Below are 18,397 nucleotides of genomic sequence, written 5' to 3' on the forward strand. Positions count from 1 at the left end.
GGACTTGTAGCTATTGCATTGGTGTCTTGGGGACAAGCTGAGAGTAAATGGAAGGGAAGGATGGGGCAGGGTAATGGTAATGTCCATGAGACTCTCTCTATTAGGATATGGTCGACAATATGAAAGTGTTTGAGAGCCCCTGTATGGAAGGTCTCAGATTAATGTTTCCATATAAATATTTGTGTTAGAGAATATATGGTCTGTGAAGGATTCAGATCTTTAGGGATGTTACCTTATTACTGTCATATTCTTCAGTTTGTAAAGGTGTGGGTTTAACTGCAGCTGTAATATTTTTTCCTAACATTTGTTACACCAACAAGCTTAACTTAATGTTAACAAAGGGCGGGATTGTTTTTTTTGTTTTTGTTTTGGTTCTGGTTTAAATAATCAGCATTTCTCTATTCCATTCTGAGGATCTTGTAGAACCTCACAAATATTCATTGATTAAGCCTCACAGTGAGAGTGTAAAGTATTAACCCATTTTGTAGATGGTGAAACTGAAGTGACTTGCACAAAGTCTTGTGGAAATTAAGGTTAGAGGTTCTCTTAAAACCCAGGTCTTTTGACTTCCGGGCCTGTGGTCTTGCCAGTAGACATCTGTCTCCTCAGCAAACTTGTTCTTCATTTGCTAGTTCAGTAGGAGTGTTCTTCCCTCTGAGTTGGTACTAAACCAAGTGATGCACACTAAGGGGTGCTGTGCTGCTCCAGAAGCCATTTTCTGGATAACAGATCAAACCCAAGGATCTGTCTATTCATTAAAGATCCATCAATTGTAAACAGTTCTACCATAACAACAACGAGGAGACCGGTGGCACCTTACAGACTAACAGATTTATTTGGGCATAAGCTTTTATGTGTAAAAAAACCCACACTTCTTCAGATGCATGGAGTGAAAATTACAGACACAGTCATAAATATATTGGCACACATCTGTAATTTTCACTCCATGCATCTGAAAAAGCAGGGTTTTTTTTTTTTACACATGAAAGCTTATGCTCAAATAAATGTTAGTCTCTAAGGTGCCACAAGTACTCCTTTTCTTTTTGCGAATACAGACTAACACGGCTACTACTCTGAAACATGTCATAAAGAAATAAGGGCATTTTGCTTCTGTTTAAAAGCATTGGAATATTCCTTCCTCTCTGTCCTCCCCCTTTATATTAGGTTTATAGTTCACTTTACTCCTGGGGGAATTCTACACCAAAAAATTAAATTCTGTGCAAATAACTTTAAAATTCTGCATATTTTATTTGTGAAAACAACACTATATAACCATACAGTTTCAATTATTTTGGTAATTTATTTCAAAATACCTATCAGCAGCTATGTCTGTAACAGTACACAAAAAAATTCCTCTAGGAATAAAGTTAAGGAAACCGCTATGACACCCCAGTTCCTGTTTCTCTGCTTCCTCCCCCCCAGAGCCCAGTAGGGGAGTTAGACACCCACACTCCATTGCCCCACCAGAGCCCAGCTGTGGGGTGTGTCCCCCAGGCCAGACATTCATATGCATCCCCTAATACCTACCCCTCAGAGCCCAGTTGTGGTACACCCTTAGACCAGACACCCACATCCCCTTCCCGTGAGACCCTAACTGTTGGCTCTCCCCCCCAGCCCAGACACTTGCACCCCCCCCCCCTCAGAGCCCAGAGATTGAGAGAGAGAAAAGGCCTGATGCTGGATTTCGGGCTTGTGTGGAGTTTCCTGCATGTCACATCCTTCTTTCAGGGTGTGCTGAAAACTGCAGCTGCTGGGAACCCTCCAGCTCTCTCCCTCTTCCCCTGACAGTGTCTTTTACTTTCAAGTTGTGCTCTGCTGGGTCCAGCGGCTCCTAGTAGTAGCCCGCAGTTCATTTCTATGGAGGGCAAGAAAACATTAATTTCTGTGTAAATTCTGCCTGCGCAGTGGCACAAAATTCCCCCAGGAGTATCACTTGACTCCTTCCACTTGTTTCCCTTTCTGAAGGGACCACTGAGTGTGTTTCTCTCCCTCCAGGAGATGCAGGAGGCATTGCAGATGTTCTCTCAGCTGCCAGCTCACCGAGATGTGGATTCCTGCATTGTGGCCCTACTCTCGCATGGCATCGAGGGTGGGATCTATGGAGTTGATGGCAAGTTACTGCAGGTACCTTCCGACATACTAATCCCTTCCATAGCTTTATGAAGCGGGTAATGGGGAGGAGGGATATTGGCAGGTTGGATATTGGGGAGGCTGGAAGCACATGTGGAGTGGTTGGGAACTTGTGGGGAACTCAATGTAATACTGAGAAGATCGCATGTAAGAAGCGTAAAGGGAAATTATGGGAAATTGGGAGGTAATGGAGAGGCACATATGGAAGGAAGGGGGAAGTACCATGGGGATGTGCTTAGCTGTCTTCTTTCTTCTCACAGTTGCAGGAGATTTTCAGGCTCTTTGATAATGCAAACTGCCCAAATCTCCAGAACAAGCCCAAAATGTTCTTCATTCAGGCCTGTCGTGGAGGTAAGTGATGCCAGGGATCATGAGGGTCAGGTACTTGGTACAGCATTAAAGCTGGAGTCTGGATTACACACACGCACACATCCTCCCATCCAATTTGCTGTCAACTCTCCTCTTTGCTTCTCTCAGGTGTAAGCGGAACCCACATTCACCTCCCTGCTGCCACAGCCTCTGTTGCTCTGTAAGTGCCTCTCACTCTGCATGGGGTGTGTGCATTGAATCACAGACCCCACAGCACCCTGGGAATGAGAAGTTTCATCATGGCATTTCTACTTGGGGCTTTCTCTTGCTGTGCCTGCATGGGGGAGTAGGGGCATATAATGATACCAGTATTGAGTGATGCATCTATACTCTCGAGTCTTGTTTGAAATCCTTCTCTCTCGCTCTCTTTCTTTCCCCCCCACCCCACACAAGGTCCTGGAGCTGTTGTCTCCTCTTTCCCTATCCTGAGCTCCCAGAACTGGGCTCTCCTAATGTCAGAGCCCTTTCTTCTTATCCACCTTCTGGTCCCCAAACCAGTGTTCTCTCTAATTTTTTTACATCCATGTGTGGAATGAATTTATGTGCAACAATATGGAGGTGATGAGGGGTGGGGCTGAGGAATTTGGAGTGGGAGGGGGCAGAGGGTTGGGGTGCAGGGGGATGAGGATTCTGGCTGGGGGTGTGGGATCTGGGGGGGCAGGGATGAGGGGTTGGGGGTGCAGGAGGGTGCTCAGGCTGAAGCAGAGGGTTGGGGTGCAGGCTCTGGGATGGGGCTGAGGATGAGGGGTTTAGGGTGCAGGCTGCCCTGGGGTTGTGGCGGGGAGAGAGGACCCTCTCTTCCCCCCCCCCCCCCCCCGGCCCTCTCTTGCCACAGCAGCTCGGGGCTAGGAGAGAGCTGCCTCTCTGTGGCAGCTCTGGTGGGGCTGGACTGGGCCGGGGGAGTGACTCCTTGTTCTGGTGGGCCTGGCCTGGGCTGGGCTGGGGGAGGGGCTCCTGTCTTCGGCTGTGGCAGTTCTGGTGGGCCTGGGCTGGGCCGGACCGGGGGAGAGGCTCCTCTTTCTAGCTGCGGCAGTTCTGGCTGGGCTGGGGGAGCGGCTCCTCTGTCCAGCAGCTCTGGGCATTTTACAGGAATTTAGCCCCAAACCCTTGTCCATGTCTCTTCCCACCTCTTTCTATCCTTCTGTTCCTGAAGTTCTTTCTCTTCTCCATCCATGTGCTATGTCTACTCTTATGGCAGTATGTAGAGTATATACACTGCACACACCCCTAGCATGCCTGTAAATAGAGTAGTTGATATTGCACTGCTTAGGTGAGTAGATACCTGCCTGAACCTTAAGATGTATACCCTGTGTGGCTTTCTAAGCACCCGAGCAATGCCTCCCAGTTTTAGGAGTGTAGTGTCCCACTGCTGGAGCCTTTTCCCCACCATTGTGAAAGGCTGAAGCAGCAGGGAAAGGCTTATGCAATGGGGAGGCAGCTGGGAAAGGCTCTGGCAGGTGGAGCTGCTGGAGCCTTTCTCTGTTGCCTTTCATTGCCAGATGTAGCTACACACCACAGCCTGCTTTTCATAGCTGCATGTCATTACTCCCAAAGGAATTCATGCATAGCACAGAATTCATGTTATGTGTAGAATTTTTCTCTGCAAGAAATACTTTCTGCCCCAGAAGTGCTGCATTTCTACCTTTCACCCACCAGAGGCCGCTGTGGCACCAGAACAGCCAGCAGCATGAATGCATCTGGCTGTTCTAGCACCACGGTGGCCTCTGGTGGGGAAAAATGCAGTACTGCAGCACTTCTGGGGCCGAACATATTTTCTTTTGGGGTGGGGGGGGGGGGGGAAGTCTGTGTATGCACATTTGGCACAGAATTACCCCAGGAGTAGAAGTTCATCACAGCACTCTGCCCATGGAACCAGGTTAGGACAGAGTGGGGCACATGGAGCTGCTGGGGGTGTGTGTGCGTGAGACAGACTGGGGTTCAGAATGGCTAGTGTGGCTGGGTGGGGGACAGACTGGGGCATAGGTTCAGGAGCTAGTGGGGTGACAGCCTTGAGCCAGGGGCTGAAGGGGAGTGCAGGTGCAAGACCACATGGGGAGGGGACTGCAGGGACACATGGGGGGTGTGGGGAGGTGCCAGGACAGGGGCAGATGTGCCTGACTCAATGGGAGAGGCTTGGTATCAGCCAGGTCTGCATGAGGGAGGCTCCCCAAATTCCTAACAATCTCCCCGAAAACCCGAAAAACTGTTCTATACTTATGCCACCCACACCCAACAACCCTCCAGGTTCACTTCAGGATCCTACCCTCTCCCTTAGCTCCTCCATTACCTCTGACTCCCCCAAGCCTTTTCACTGCTTCTGACAGGTGAAGGAAATTCTGTATTGTAATTTAAATGAATTACTCGAAGTTCTGTATTAATATGCCTAGTAAGGAATCTATTTGTGTGATTTTAAAAAAAAAAAACAAAAAAACCCAGAATTTTTTTTTTTTTTTTTTTTTTGGTCTGTATTGTTATAGACATGCTTGCTGACAGATATTTGAAATAAATTACCAAAATAATTGAAACTGGCATGATTATATTGTGGTGTTTTTGACAAAATATACAGAACTTAAAAATATTGTGTGTAGACTTTCTTTAATTTTTTGGCTTGGAAGTTTTTCAGGAATAATATATGTACCCCACATGCTGTCACCAGTGTCAACAAGGCCATAGTCTCCTACTGGCCTCATTGCCCCTTTTCCAATCTCCTTTTCTCTACTGTGCTGTCCCCATCACACTTACCTCTTCTCCGTGCTTCTTACTTCTTGGTTCCTTCGTAACTCTAACATGGCCTTACAGCATGCAACCCTTCCCTAGTGATATCCTCCTTTTAGCCCTGCTGCTATGATACAATCCAACACAGCCTCTCTTCAGAGCATCTGTTGTACAAGCTGTCTTTCTGTCTGTCGGTGGCAGTGAAGTCTGAAGATGACTGTTGAAGTCTCTACCCCTCTTCATAGTTGCTTGCAACTGCCTTACAAATTTTCCTTTTGGGCTGAAAGTTCATATCTGGAGGTGGGGGTGTTTTAAGCAAAATTAAGTCCACCATTTGAGTTTGGTAAATTTTAAATTCGGACTTGGAAAATCTCCCAAATCTCTCAAATAAAAATTTCTAACTGGACCTCAATAGAAATGTTTGGGCAAAAAGGTGTTCAAGTTATTATGATATTTTAAAAAAAGATCTGAAGTTATGCTGTAGTACATGTAGAAATTACATACAGTAAGATTTTAGTGTGATTATAACATTTTCCTGTGTTGTGCCAGATGCTCTCTTGTACATAAGTGAAAATGCATCTGAGTTACCTGCAAATGTGGTTGTTGTTTTTTTTATTGTAAAGGAGCTTGTACTTTTTTTTTAATTCTTTCCGATGTAAAGAAGTTCTGAAAGGTTCTTTTTATTTGAAAGCATCTCCTCCAGCCCCTCTCCTCCTTCACTTATTTTTCCATTAGAAATATCTACTCTCATCTACCCTGTTCTTGCAGGAGGTCTTTGGTCTTTATAGATGACTAGAGAGCTAGTGGTATTTAGGGTATGACCATACAAAGACTGAAACCTGAGCAACTGAGAAGAGGACAGCTTTTTTTGTCAATTTAAAATTCTTTATTTTTCTGGTTTTTGTTAATATCTGCTTAATGTAAATGTCTAATAATTGGGAGAAAACAAGCTAGGGGAATGGATAACATAATGGCAAATGAAATGCAGTGTTGATGAATGCTAACTAATGCACATTAGAGGGAAAAATTTGAACTACTTGTATGCCTTGTAGGGTTCTAAATTAATTGTCAATTCAGGAAAGGGACCTAGGCAGCATTATAGACATCTCAGTGTGCAGTTTTGGTTTTAAAAAACAAACAAACAAGATGCTATATGATGCATAAAGAATGGATTTGACTCTATTTATGGATTTTTACATAAAAGTGCATTCTTGTTGGTTGGTATAACCTTAATAAATATTCTTCGCAACTCAGATGTAGGTTTCATTTTTAGAAGGTACATACTATGCATTTTTAAGTGATTTATTTTGAAAACTTTTCGATTAGTTTTACAGCTATATCAGAAAATTAATGATTGATTGGTTATTTCATTTACCAAAAGCAATTGAAGCAGATAGATCACCTCCCAATGACTTCATAAATATCTCCAGTTCAACAGGTTAATCATTAATATTTGGAGGATTTTCTTGCCGTACTGTATTAGGAGGTGAACATCACCAGACAGACATTTACATTTCTATTTAACTAAAACTAACTCGGATGTCTTCGCCTTCATTTTCCTGTTTGTTCAGAATCTGAAAAAGAAAAACAAGCTTTCCTGCTTTTTCAGGTCCCAAATGATTTCTCAATTTGGAATGAATTAGTCCAAAGTAAGAAAATATTCTTTCTATACTGGCAGAAGAAGCTACTGCTGTTAAAAATGAGATGATCACTTCAACAGTCTCTGAATCCAAGTGCTTAAGTGACTTCTACCTGTTCACTGGTGTGATTTTTTTTCTTTAAAACATCATCAGCAAACATATATTTCTTGAATGGTTTCACCCTTAGCTCTGAAGTTTATTATAGTTGGCATTATGGAGGGATGATTGCTGGATGTCCATGTCATAGCCAACTCCTCCTCTTCAGCTGTTAAGGTTTGACCCTGGTACCAAGTATTGAGAATATTTGCAAGAAAATATGCTGGTGATAGTGCTTGTCCTTCGTTTTTTTTAATGCTTGCAATTCAACTGTCATTGCATATTTCTTTTTTATTTTTTTAAATAAGATCTCATTCAGTTCCTTCCCGCTTTCAACAGCATCAGCAATAAAACAGCTGTTTCCCTGCATTTTGTTTAAGGCTACAGAAATAGGCTTCAGGGTACTCGGCATGTGTTCAACATTTCTCTTAAACCCCATGTTGAGAACTTTGGCTATCTATTTTTTCATAATTTTGTTCACAAACTGCCATCAGATTAGGCCAGTTCTTGATATAGTGCTCAAAACAGTCCACTTCTGAGTTCCATCGCACGTCTTGTGGGAGAGTTAGCTTGGTTCCTCCCACTTTTTTTTCAGAGCAGCTGCTTCAAAGTGGTTGTTACAGAATTTAGTTTGCAATTTCAACAACATTAGCCTTTTTTTCTGGAACACTGAAGTCTTTGGCTAGGAGGTGCATCAAATGAGTACTGCAACCATATGTTGTTAGCCTGGGCCTCTCTTCTAAATAATTTCTTCTCATCTTGGATACGTTTGCAGCATTGTCTGTGACCAAGCTGCGTACTAGACATTTGAATTTTTTTTCCACAGTTATAGCTTTTATTGCTGCTACTTATAAGTATTCTGCTGTGTGTGCATTTCCTGATGTATCAATAGTTTCTATAAGGAAAATATTCCCTTCTTCTGTTGTCACACAAGCACATACAACAGGATCATTGTGGATATTGCTCCACCCATCAAGACTCAGGTTAATAATTTTACCCTCTAGACCGGGGTAGGCAACCTATGGCACACGTGCCAAAGGTGGCATGTGAGCTGATTTTCAGTGGCACTCACATGGCCCAGGTCCTGGCCACCGGTCCTCGGGGCTTCGCAGGTGGCCTGCAGTACCGACCCCCTGCCAGCTGGGGTTCCATCAGTCGGACCCGCTCAGCCCACTGCCAGCCCTGGGTCCCAGCCACCGGTCTGGGGGGCTTTGCTGCCACCCTGGGGTCCCAGCCGCTGGCCCGGGCTCTGCAGCTGCCCGCAGCTGTGGTCCACTGGCCCCAGCCTGGGGCAGTGAGGGGTGCAGACAGGGGTGAGAGGGAGCGCAGCTCAGCACCCCCACCTTAAAAATTGTTCCAGGGCCACTGTAGTGGGATATTTTAAAGTCCTGATTTGCTGCTTGCATAACTATCACACCATGTGGAACAGTGCACTGTGTTTGACATTGAGATTAGAACGTACATGCAAGAACTGGAATCAAAATTTTCTGGCAGCTTTCAAGATTTCCAGTGATTTGGCCCAATGCTTTCTTTCCTAATTAAACTTGAAAAGTTCAAGAAACGTGACTTGGATTCGTCTGTATTTCAGTGAATGTGTGTCGAAGATTTTGAAATGCAGGTCATTCAATTAAAAAGCTCAGAATTTTGGAGATCTGCGGAATGCACTTGAAGCGACCGAGAGAGATCATGGGGCCTCTATTCTGACCTGCTGGATATCCCTGCTAGTGAAATTTAACTGAAGAAAATTGCGTTTGCAGTGCTTTCAGCATTTGGATCCACATACCTGTGTGAACAGGTATTTTCACACATGAAATCTGTCCTCTGTCCTTCTCGGAATAGGTTAACAACTGATCACTCAGAAGCCTGTGTGCAGCTTAAAGTATTCAAATACGTTCCAGGCATTGAAAAACTCAGCAAGGAAAAGCATGGGCAAGGATCGCACTAAACTGATAAGATCTACATTTTAATTTAATTTTAAATGAAGCTTCTTAAACATTTTAAAAACCTTATTTACTTTACATACAACAATAGTTTAGTTATACATTACAGACTTGCAGAAAGAGACCTTCTAAAAATGTTAAAATGTATTACTGGCACACACAAACTTAAATTAGAGTGAAAAATAAATGAAGACTTGGCACACCACTTCTGAAAGGTTGCCGACCCATGCTCTACCTTTTGCACACTGCTCAATTTCTCTTTCATACGCTTTATCCAGCAATTTGCCTGTGACATCTGCTCTGTTGGGTGGACTCTATCCTGGTCTTAATGACTGAGTTACATTATTGAAATGTGGGTTCTCAATCATACGGAAAGGAGAGTTTGTTGCATAAGAAAACCGGGCATTTTTTGGATCAATTGCCTTTTTTGTAATCGGCTGGTTCTTATCACAGACTTATCTATGGTGGTTTCTGGATGATTTTTTTTTTTTCATTTTGCTGCAGGTGATATACTGTACATACATAATGTGACAAACACTATCATTGGCAGATGACTCTCTGAAACAATAGAAAATGATGGTGATCTTGAAGGTGGATAGTCTTCAGAATCCTGTATGTTGAGGATGGATTTTCCTAAACAAAATAAGTCAGTGCAGTTATTTAATTATTATTACCATACTGCTCATTTAGTATTATTCCATTGCATTCACTGACACTCAGTACTACTTTAAAGGTGAAATTGTAAAAGGAAGATCTACCTATTTCAGCTATTTTTTATCACAACTGCATCTAAAATGATAGTACCATAGAGTAACAACTATATTTTTTTGTTCAAATATGAGAATTCAAGAATAGTTAAGAAGTAAGACAGGCAGTCCTTAAGAAAAGTATGAAATAGAAAAGTTTACCAACCTGAAGATATTGCATGTTCAGACATGTTCCTTTCATCATCTTCAACACAGCTTCCTCTTGAGAAGGAACATTTCTCATGATGTTGTTTCATTCTTGCACTGTTTGCATTTTGCACGCATGCCTGTCTTACCCACAGGAAGAGGAACTTCATTAAAATATTCCCAAACTGGGTCTCTCTTACGGCCTGTTGCCATTATAGGTTTTCCCTTCTAGTGAGAGAACGGTATGGTAGATCTCAAATCAATGAAGGCTACACTCAAAAGACCTCAAGATTTCTGGAATATGCTGCTCAAACAGTTTCACTCTTGTTTCTACAGCCTGTCCCTCCCTTCTCACGCTTATCTCCAAGCTTCTTCTTGTCTAGATTTATTCTGCCCCCAACAATCTTCTATTCATTGAACTTTTTGAAACTTTGCACTTTTAGAGAGAGGTAAGGGATTGACTGTGTACACAAATTTGCAGAGGGACAGTAGGATTGAGATCTTTGTTTTTATTTATTAACACTTTTGCTGTTAACAAGCATGTTGTCTCTGGAGACACACATCCACATATTGAGAACTGCAAAACTAAGCATCTTTGATGGTATCCTCTAGAGCAGGGGTCTCAAACACGCGCCATGCGGCCCCACAGTTATTTCCTGTGGCCCGCCATAGGCACTGACTCTGTGGGTGCTCTGGAGCACCCACAGGGGAAAAATTAGTGTGTTCTGCACCCACCAGCAGCCAAGCTCCCCTTCTCCCCCCAGCGCACCCCATCCCCACTCCTTGGACTACCTCCCAGCGCTTCCTGCTGCCAAACAGCTATTCTCCACCCTAGAGCAATCCCTAGAGGCCATTTCAGATTATCCCAGAAATCCCAGGCAGGATTTTCCCTACCTCAATCCAGATGAAGAAACAGGCTGTGAGAATCCTCTACCTCTCTTGACCCTAATGCAAGACTTAACCAATGTGCTTCCCGCAGGACATTGAAAGGTAAATTCTAGCCTGGAGATTTGCAGGTTTCCCTGAAAGAGATCCGAGCTGCTCCCCCACCTATCTATCTATGCCATTTTTCATAGACGTTTGCTGGTACACCCCCACCTCCAGGGGGACTGTCCCCTTTTCCTTGGTGGTTCTGCTGCCAGTGGGGAAAAACCCTGCTTGGAGTAGTAATCATGTGAAGGGCCAGGCCCTCTTGGGGAATGCTTCCTCTTTTGCTGGATCATTATTTAAGATTCCTTTAGCAAATGTACTGGTCTGATCTGTACTCTCTGTCGTATTGGCTCAGCTCCCTGGGAGTTTAGGATCAGGTTACTGCAAGAGCGATAGTAGCTCCGAAGTAGAGAAATAGGGGGTAAAAGTCAGAGGAATACAATTATATTAAAAACATCTATTCTCTAATCCCAGGGGTGCAACAGGGGGAAGAGAAAAGCTGAAGCTGCTGAACATTCACCTACAGCACAATCAGAGCAGGATTTGTCTGTAGGCAAATTGCATCTCGTATTCAGTCGCTGTTTAGAAGAAATCTTAATCCAGGCACAGTAGTGAGGGAAAGAATTGAAAGGAACACAAACAACACAGGGATTTTACCAGGGCTTCTAACCTTCCTTCACAGCCCTTAAGACGGGTTGATGCAAAATGCTGCCAGCTAAGTGGCCAAAAATGAAATGACTGTCAAAATTAGCCTGACTTTTCACATTGGTTTTTAAAAAGTTAATTGACTTTTAATAGCATACTATATTACTCTTCTTTTTTTTTTTTTTTTTTTTTTTTTTTTTTTTTTTTCATTTTTGGTTATACTTTTGTATTGTATGAAAAGGTTTCAGTGATGCGACCCTCAGGCCAATGTACTAGTTCTCATGTGGCCCTCGTGGTGATTTGAGTTTGAGATCCCTGTTCTAGACTGAGCACTGAGTCCCATTGGGTAGATAATTAATCTAAAGCTTTCTATACAGAAGCCCCTGGAACCCCATAAGATTGAGTCCCTAATCCATGAACTACTGGAACTCATTTACAAACCTTTTTTTAAACATTTACATGAAAATATTGTCTCCTACTATAGAATTAAAATTTATAATCCCTATTCCATGATGAGATATCTTTGAGCTATAATGTATCTTTATCTTTAGATAGGCTTTTTCCTCAAAAAAAATTCCGATTTTAAATTAAAAAAATCAGATTTTTATTTAATCATTAATTTTTATCCACCCTGAATGGGATGTAGAATGATACAGAGACTATTATAATGCTTCTATAGAAATCACTGACGCGGCCTCATATGGTTGCTGTCTGTGTTCAGCATTGATCAGCCCATCTCCAAATGGATATTGCAGCATTAGAGGGGTTCAGAGAAGAGAGGAGAATTATCAAGGGCCTGGAAAAACTCTTGTATTAGGAGACTGAAATGATTGGGATTGTTTCCTTAAAAATGAGACAACAAGGCACATAAATCTGCAGTGACTGGTCTGCAAAAGGTAGAGCGAGCAATTGTGTTCTCCTGTCTCATAACAAAAGGATAAAGGGAAAGTCAATTGCATTAAAAAGTGTGAAATTTCACACAATAAAGAGATACTTTTTGGATTGTGGAACTCTGTCACTGGCAGTCATTTTGGCCAAGATCCAAAAGGAGACTGGATATCATAGAACTGGAAGGGACTTCGAGAGGTCATCTGGTCCAGTCCCCTGAACTCAAGGCAGGACTAAGTATTATCTAGACCATCCCTGGCAGGTGTTTGTCTAACCTGCTCTTAAAAATCCCCAATGATGGAGATTCCACAACCTCCCTAGGCAATTTATACCAGTGCTTAACCACTCTGACAGTTAGGAAGTTTTCCTAATGTCCAACCTAAACCTCCCTTGCTTCAATTTAAACCCATTGCTGCTTGTCCTATTGTTAAAGGTTAAGAAGAACAATTTTTCTCCCTCCTCCTTGTAACAATCTTTTATGTACTTGAAAACTGTTATCGAGTCCCCTCTCAGTCCTCTCTTATCCAGACTAAACAAACCCAATTTTTTCAGCCTTCCCTCATGTTTTCTAGTCCTTCAGTCATTTTTGTTGCTCTTTTCTGGACTTTCTCCAATGTGTCCACATCTTTCCTGAAATGTGGCCCCCAGAACTGGACACAATAATCCAGTTGAGGCCTAATCAGCGCGGAGTAGAGCGACTCAATTACTTCTGTCTTGCTTACAATACTGCTGCTAATACATCCCAGAATGATGATTGCGCTTTTTTTTTTTTTTTTTTTTTTTTTTTTTTTTTTTTTTTTTTTTGCAACAGTGTTACCCTGTTGACTCATATTTAGCTTGTGATCCACTATGACCCCCAGATCCCTTTCTGCAGTAGTCCTTCCTAGGCAGTCATTTCCCATTTTGTATGTATGCAACTGATTTTGTTCCTTTCCAAGTGGAGTACTTTGCATTTGTCCTTATTGAATTTCATCCTATTTACTTCAGACCATTTCTCCAGTTTGTTCAGATCATTTTGAATTTTAATCCTATCCTCCAACGCACTTGCAGCCCCTCCTAGGTTGGTATCATCCACAAACTTTACAAGTGTACTCTCTCTAGGCCATTATATAAATAATTGATGAGGATATTGAACAGAATCTATCCCTGCGGGACCCCACTCGTTATGCCCTTCCAGCATGACTGTGAACCATGATGATTACTCTCTGGGAACGATTTTCCAACCAGTTATGTACCCACCTTATAGTAGCTCCATCTAGGTTGTATTTCCCTAGTTTGTTTATGAGAAGGTCATGAGAGTATCAAAAGCCTTACTAAAGTCAAGATATACCATGTCTACCATCCCCCCGTCCCCCACCAAGGTTTGTTACCCTGTCAAAGAAAGCTATCAGGTTGGTTTGACATGATTTTGTTCTTGACAGATCCACGTTGACTGTTATTTGTCACCTTATTATCTTCTAGGTGTTTGTAAATTGATAGCTTAATTATTTTCTCTATCTTTCTGGGTACAGAAGTTAAACTGACTGGTCAGTAATTCCCCGAGTTGTCCTTATTTCCCTTTTTATAGATGGGCACTATATTTGCCCTTTTCCAGTCTTTTGGAATTTCTCCTGTCTTCCATGACTTTTTAAAGATAATTGCTAATGGCTCATATCTCCTCAGTGAGCTCCTTGAGTATTCTAGGATGCATTTCATCAGGCCCTGGTAATTTCATGACATCTAACTCGTCTAAGTAATTTTTGACTTGTTCTTTCTCTATTTTAGATTTTGATCCTACCTCATTTTCACTGGCATTCACTATGTTAGACGTCCAATCGCCACCAACCTTCTTTGTGAAAACCAAAACAAAAGTCCTTAAGCACCTCTGCCATTTCCACACTTTCTGTTATTGTCTTTCCACCGTCATTGAGTAACGGGTCTACTCTGTCCTTGGTATTCCTCTTGTTTCTATGTATTTGTAGAATGTTTTCTTGTTTCCTTTTATGTCCCTACTAGCCCCTTGTTTTGTGCCTTGGCTTTTCTAATTTTTTCTAATTTTGTCCCTACATACTTGTTTGTTTATATTCACGCTTTGTAATTTGACCAAGTTTCTACTTTTTGTAGGACTCTTTTTTGAGTTTTAGATCATTGAAGATCTCCTGGTTAAGCCAGGATGGTCTCTTGCCATACTTCCTGTCTTTCCTATGCAGTGAGATAGTTTGCTCTTGTGCCCTTAATAATGTCTCTTTGGAAAAACTGCCAACTATCTTCAGTTGTTTTTCCCCTTAGACTTGCTTCCCATGGGATTTTACCTACCAACTCCCTGAGTTTGCCTGTGCCTCCCCAAACAGCCAGGCATGACCTGGCCCCGGCCCCCTATCTGATCCCTCCTGCTTCTTGCTCCCTGCACCCCATTCAACCCCCCTGTTCCCTGCTCTTGGACCACCCCAACCCCTGCCCACTGACCACCACCCCAAACTGCCCTGCCCTCTATTCAACCTCCCCACCGCTCCCTTACCACGCTGCCTGGAGCGCTGGTGGCTGGCGGTGCTACAGCTGCCCCACCCAGAGCACCAGGACAGGCAGCCACTCTGCCCGGCTGGAGCCAGCCATGCCACCGCGCAGCACAGAGCACCGGGTCAGGCCACGCTCTGCAGCTGTGCTGCCCCAGGAGCTCACAGCCCTGCTGCCCAGAGCATTGCGCCAGTGGCACAGTGAGTTGAGGCTACAAGGGAGGAGGGGCCGGTACAGGGGCTAGCCTCCCGGTCCGGGAGCTCAGGGGCTGAGTAAGAGGGTCCCATAGGCTGGATGTGGCCCGTGGGCCATAGTTTGCCCACCTCTGGACTAGAGAATCATAATGGTACCTTCTGACCTTAAAGTCTGTGATTCTGTGAAATAGATCTCGAGTTTGATTCACTGTGGCAATCTCTGTTCACATGCTCCCCTTTAGGCCTTTTCATTTAAGGACTGAGAGAGCTTGCAGTTCAGAACTGAGTCTTCCAAAGAGCACTTAGCAAAAAGCACTGAAGACACAAGGCTTTATATCCTTGAAATGTCTAAGGTAGAAAACATGCAGGAGGGAAAAAACACATTAAAAAGAAAACCAAAATCCCTTCGGTCTTCATATGTTATAAAGAACTAAAAAAGAACCACTATTTTTTCTTTGCAGGTCCCCTTTAGATGTGTAGGGGGTAGAGGGAAATGCAGAACTCAGATCATCCCTGGTCTGGTCAGACTGAGTCAGTTCATTGCAGCGAGCTGAACGCTAGCACTTTTTGGTATCCCCAGCCATTCATGCAGTATCAAGGCTCTAATTTTTAAATAGTGTTTCTAGTCTTCGTGGCTGTATAGAGAATCTGTCCAAAAGTGCAACCAGTGCAGGGATTCCTGATTTCATCTACAGATCGAGAAAACTAATAGGTTTAAATGGGTTCTGTTGGAACTGTTGACATTGTGAACTGCTATTTTAGCAGAAACATCCTGCTATCCTGGGATTGAGGGGAAGATTTGGAGTTGTGTCCAGGGTTTAAAGAGAGTGCTGCAACTTCTCAACACACCCAAATTCTCAGTGATTATAGAGATATGCTACTGTAATATATAGACATTGAATAAGAGCTAGTGATGCTGCAGCAGTGATACTAAATTAACTACAGTAGTAGTGTGGGCTTAGTCAGCACAATATTAACAGAGTTACTATTGCTGCCAGTAATCACAGAAGACCAAATGTAGAAGGAAAAAGGAGTTTAAATGTTATAGGCAAGGGAAAAGAGATTTTCTGTTGAAATTTGAGAAGAGACAGATACAGATATGCAGGAGTTGTGGAGAAGGTTCTTGTGCTAACAGCTGTGGCATTGGGTCCTGGACAAAGAAAGCCAGCACTATACAAGTAGATAGGGCTCAGTGACTGGGGGAATATGAGGAGACTGCACAACAGGTTTTGGAGTAACTTGTTGCTGGTTTTTTTTTTTTTTTTCCCCCCCAACCCCTCAGATGATACAGACCGGGGAGTGGATCAGAGGGATGGGAAAGAGCGCTCTGACTCTCCAGGCTGCGAGGAGAGTGATGCCAACAAAGAGGAGAATCCCAGGCTGCGTTTGCCCACACGTTCTGATATGATCTGTGGCTATGCCTGTCTGAAAGGTATCAGGGAGGGTCCCGGGGAGGTGTCTGTCTCCCTGTCTGTGAGGGTGTTAAAGGTGGTAGCCCTCCTCTGAGCTTCAGCAGTTCCCCTGTGTGTGTGTCCCCTAGAGACTTCCTTCTCTGGATCTCCCTGTGTTTGTCTCTTTTTTCACCGTGGGCTGATGCACTTTTTATGTTTTCAGGCACAGCTGCCATGCGAAATACCAAGCGTGGATCCTGGTATATTGAGGCTCTGACCTCTGTGTTTGCTGAGGATTCTCAAAACATGCATGTGGCTGACATGTTGGTGAAGGTAAGCTGAGACACCCCTCTCCTACATTTGCCTGGTTCTTGCAGTGTCTTATGCTTCAAGTTGTTAGGCCTGAGCTGCCCTCAGAAGAGTGCTCCTGCCCCACACTCTACAGCAGAGGTTCTCAAACTGGGGGGCATGCTCCCCTGATAGGGGTGCAGAATGTATTCTGAGGGGACATGAGAAGCTTTAGGAGAGCAGCGGCTGCTGGCTGGGCACCCAGCTCTGAAGGCAGCGCCATCGCCAGCAGCAGCGGAGGGTGGCAATGCCTGACCAGAAGCTGCCGTTCTCCACGCTGCCTTCAGAGCTGGGCAGCGGTATATACTTTGGTGGGGGGGGGGCATAAACAACTACAAACACACAGAAGGGGACTGCAATCAAATAAGTTGGAGGAAAAACTGCTCTGTGGTACCTCCTGCTGTGAATAGCCATGGCAGAGCCTCCTACATCTATTGCTCCTGCACCATTATCTATAGAGCCTCCTGCTAGGAGGAACTGAGACAGTTCCCTAGAACTAATTCTCTGTGGTGCCTCTACCTGAGAGCTTTGGACTGGAGTAACTAGCTGATCTGTTTGTTGGGGCTTGTTTCACTTATATCCCAGTAATAAAGTTTTCCTTAGCTCTGTTTGTCTTGTTTCTCAAACCACCTCCTGTTTCTTTCCTCTTTCAGGTGAATAGACTGATCAAGCAGCGAGAAGGCTATGCCCCTGGCACAGAGTTCCACCGATGTAAGGAGATGTCAGAGTACTGTAGCACACTCTGCCAAGACCTTTATCTGTTCCCTGGCTATGTTCCTAGGAACTAACCCTGCTGTTCTTGCTCTGATGGATGTTCTGACAAAGCTTTAATGTGGACAGCCACACTTCTACTGCTGTCAGTCTGGGCATCTGACCGTGCAGCCCACAACAGGAAGTGTCCCTTCAAGATTGGGTGTTCTTCCTGCTTGTGTGACTCTTACTAACTCCTCTCTGTCTGGGAGAATCTCACAACTGTTAGTGACCCCCAACTCAGTTCAAGGTTTAAAATCTTAATGTTCCACTGGATTGTCTCATTTTTAGCTGCTGGGCCAGGTGGAATCAGTGGGGGAATCAGGGCAGTGATGGCAGCACTTTTTGAATGAAAGGATACCTTTGGGCATTGGTAGCCAGGAATGTGAAATCAGAATCAGCCTTTCCTTTTTAAATTTTGGAAAACTTGGATCTGTTTCTGTCAGGGTTCCCTCCCCACTCTGAATGTGGAACTCCAAGTGGTGCTTTCCCTGATTCTTTGTTAAATCACTTGGTGGTGGCAGTATACCCTCCAAGGGCAAAGAATTTGTGCCTTGGGGAAGTTTTAACCTAAACTGGTAGAAATAAGCTTAGGGGGTCTCTTATTTCTACCAGCTTAGGTTAAAACTTCCCCAAGGCACAAATCCTTTCCTTGTCCTTGGACGGTATTGCTGCCACCACCAAGTGATTTAGCCAAAGATTCAGGAAAAGGGCCACTTGGAGACCGTTTTCCCCCAAAATATTCCCCTAAGCCCCTTCACCCGCTTTGCTGGGGAGGCTTGAGAATAATATCCTCACCAATTGGTACAATGTGAGCATAGACCCAAACCCCTTAGGTTTTAGGACACTGAAAATCAATCAGGTTCTTAAAAGAAGAATTTTATTTTATTTTTTTAAAGTAAAAGAATCACACCTGCAAAAATCAGGATGGAAGGTACTTTTTTACAGGGTAATAAAAAGATTTAAAACACAGAG

At 43.7% G+C, this 18,397-nt stretch overlaps 1 protein-coding gene across 4 annotated transcripts in view; it reads left to right on the forward strand.

Annotated features, from left to right (window-relative positions):
• The window catches only part of CASP2 (caspase 2), a 29,163-nt gene extending 11,127 nt beyond the window's left edge, over positions 1-18,036 (forward strand). For 2 of the 4 annotated variants that reach the window (XM_038404524.2, XM_038404530.2), the window contains exons 7-11: positions 1,996-2,124; positions 2,391-2,481; positions 16,216-16,365; positions 16,548-16,657; positions 17,326-18,036. In XM_038404524.2, coding sequence (XP_038260452.1) covers positions 1,996-2,124; positions 2,391-2,481; positions 16,216-16,365; positions 16,548-16,657; positions 17,326-17,460 — 615 coding nt within the window. In that variant the 3' untranslated portion in view covers positions 17,461-18,036. Of the gene's footprint in view, positions 1-1,995; positions 2,125-2,390; positions 2,482-2,607; positions 3,063-16,215; positions 16,366-16,547; positions 16,658-17,325 lie in introns of those variants that run through there. The other 2 variants (XM_043513300.1, XM_038404549.2) reach the window with 2 other exon arrangements.
• The last annotated feature ends 361 nt before the right edge of the window (positions 18,037-18,397 follow it).

The sequence above is a fragment of the Dermochelys coriacea genome, chromosome 1 (assembly GCF_009764565.3).
Source record: "Dermochelys coriacea isolate rDerCor1 chromosome 1, rDerCor1.pri.v4, whole genome shotgun sequence".
Taxonomy (NCBI): domain Eukaryota; kingdom Metazoa; phylum Chordata; order Testudines; family Dermochelyidae; genus Dermochelys; species Dermochelys coriacea.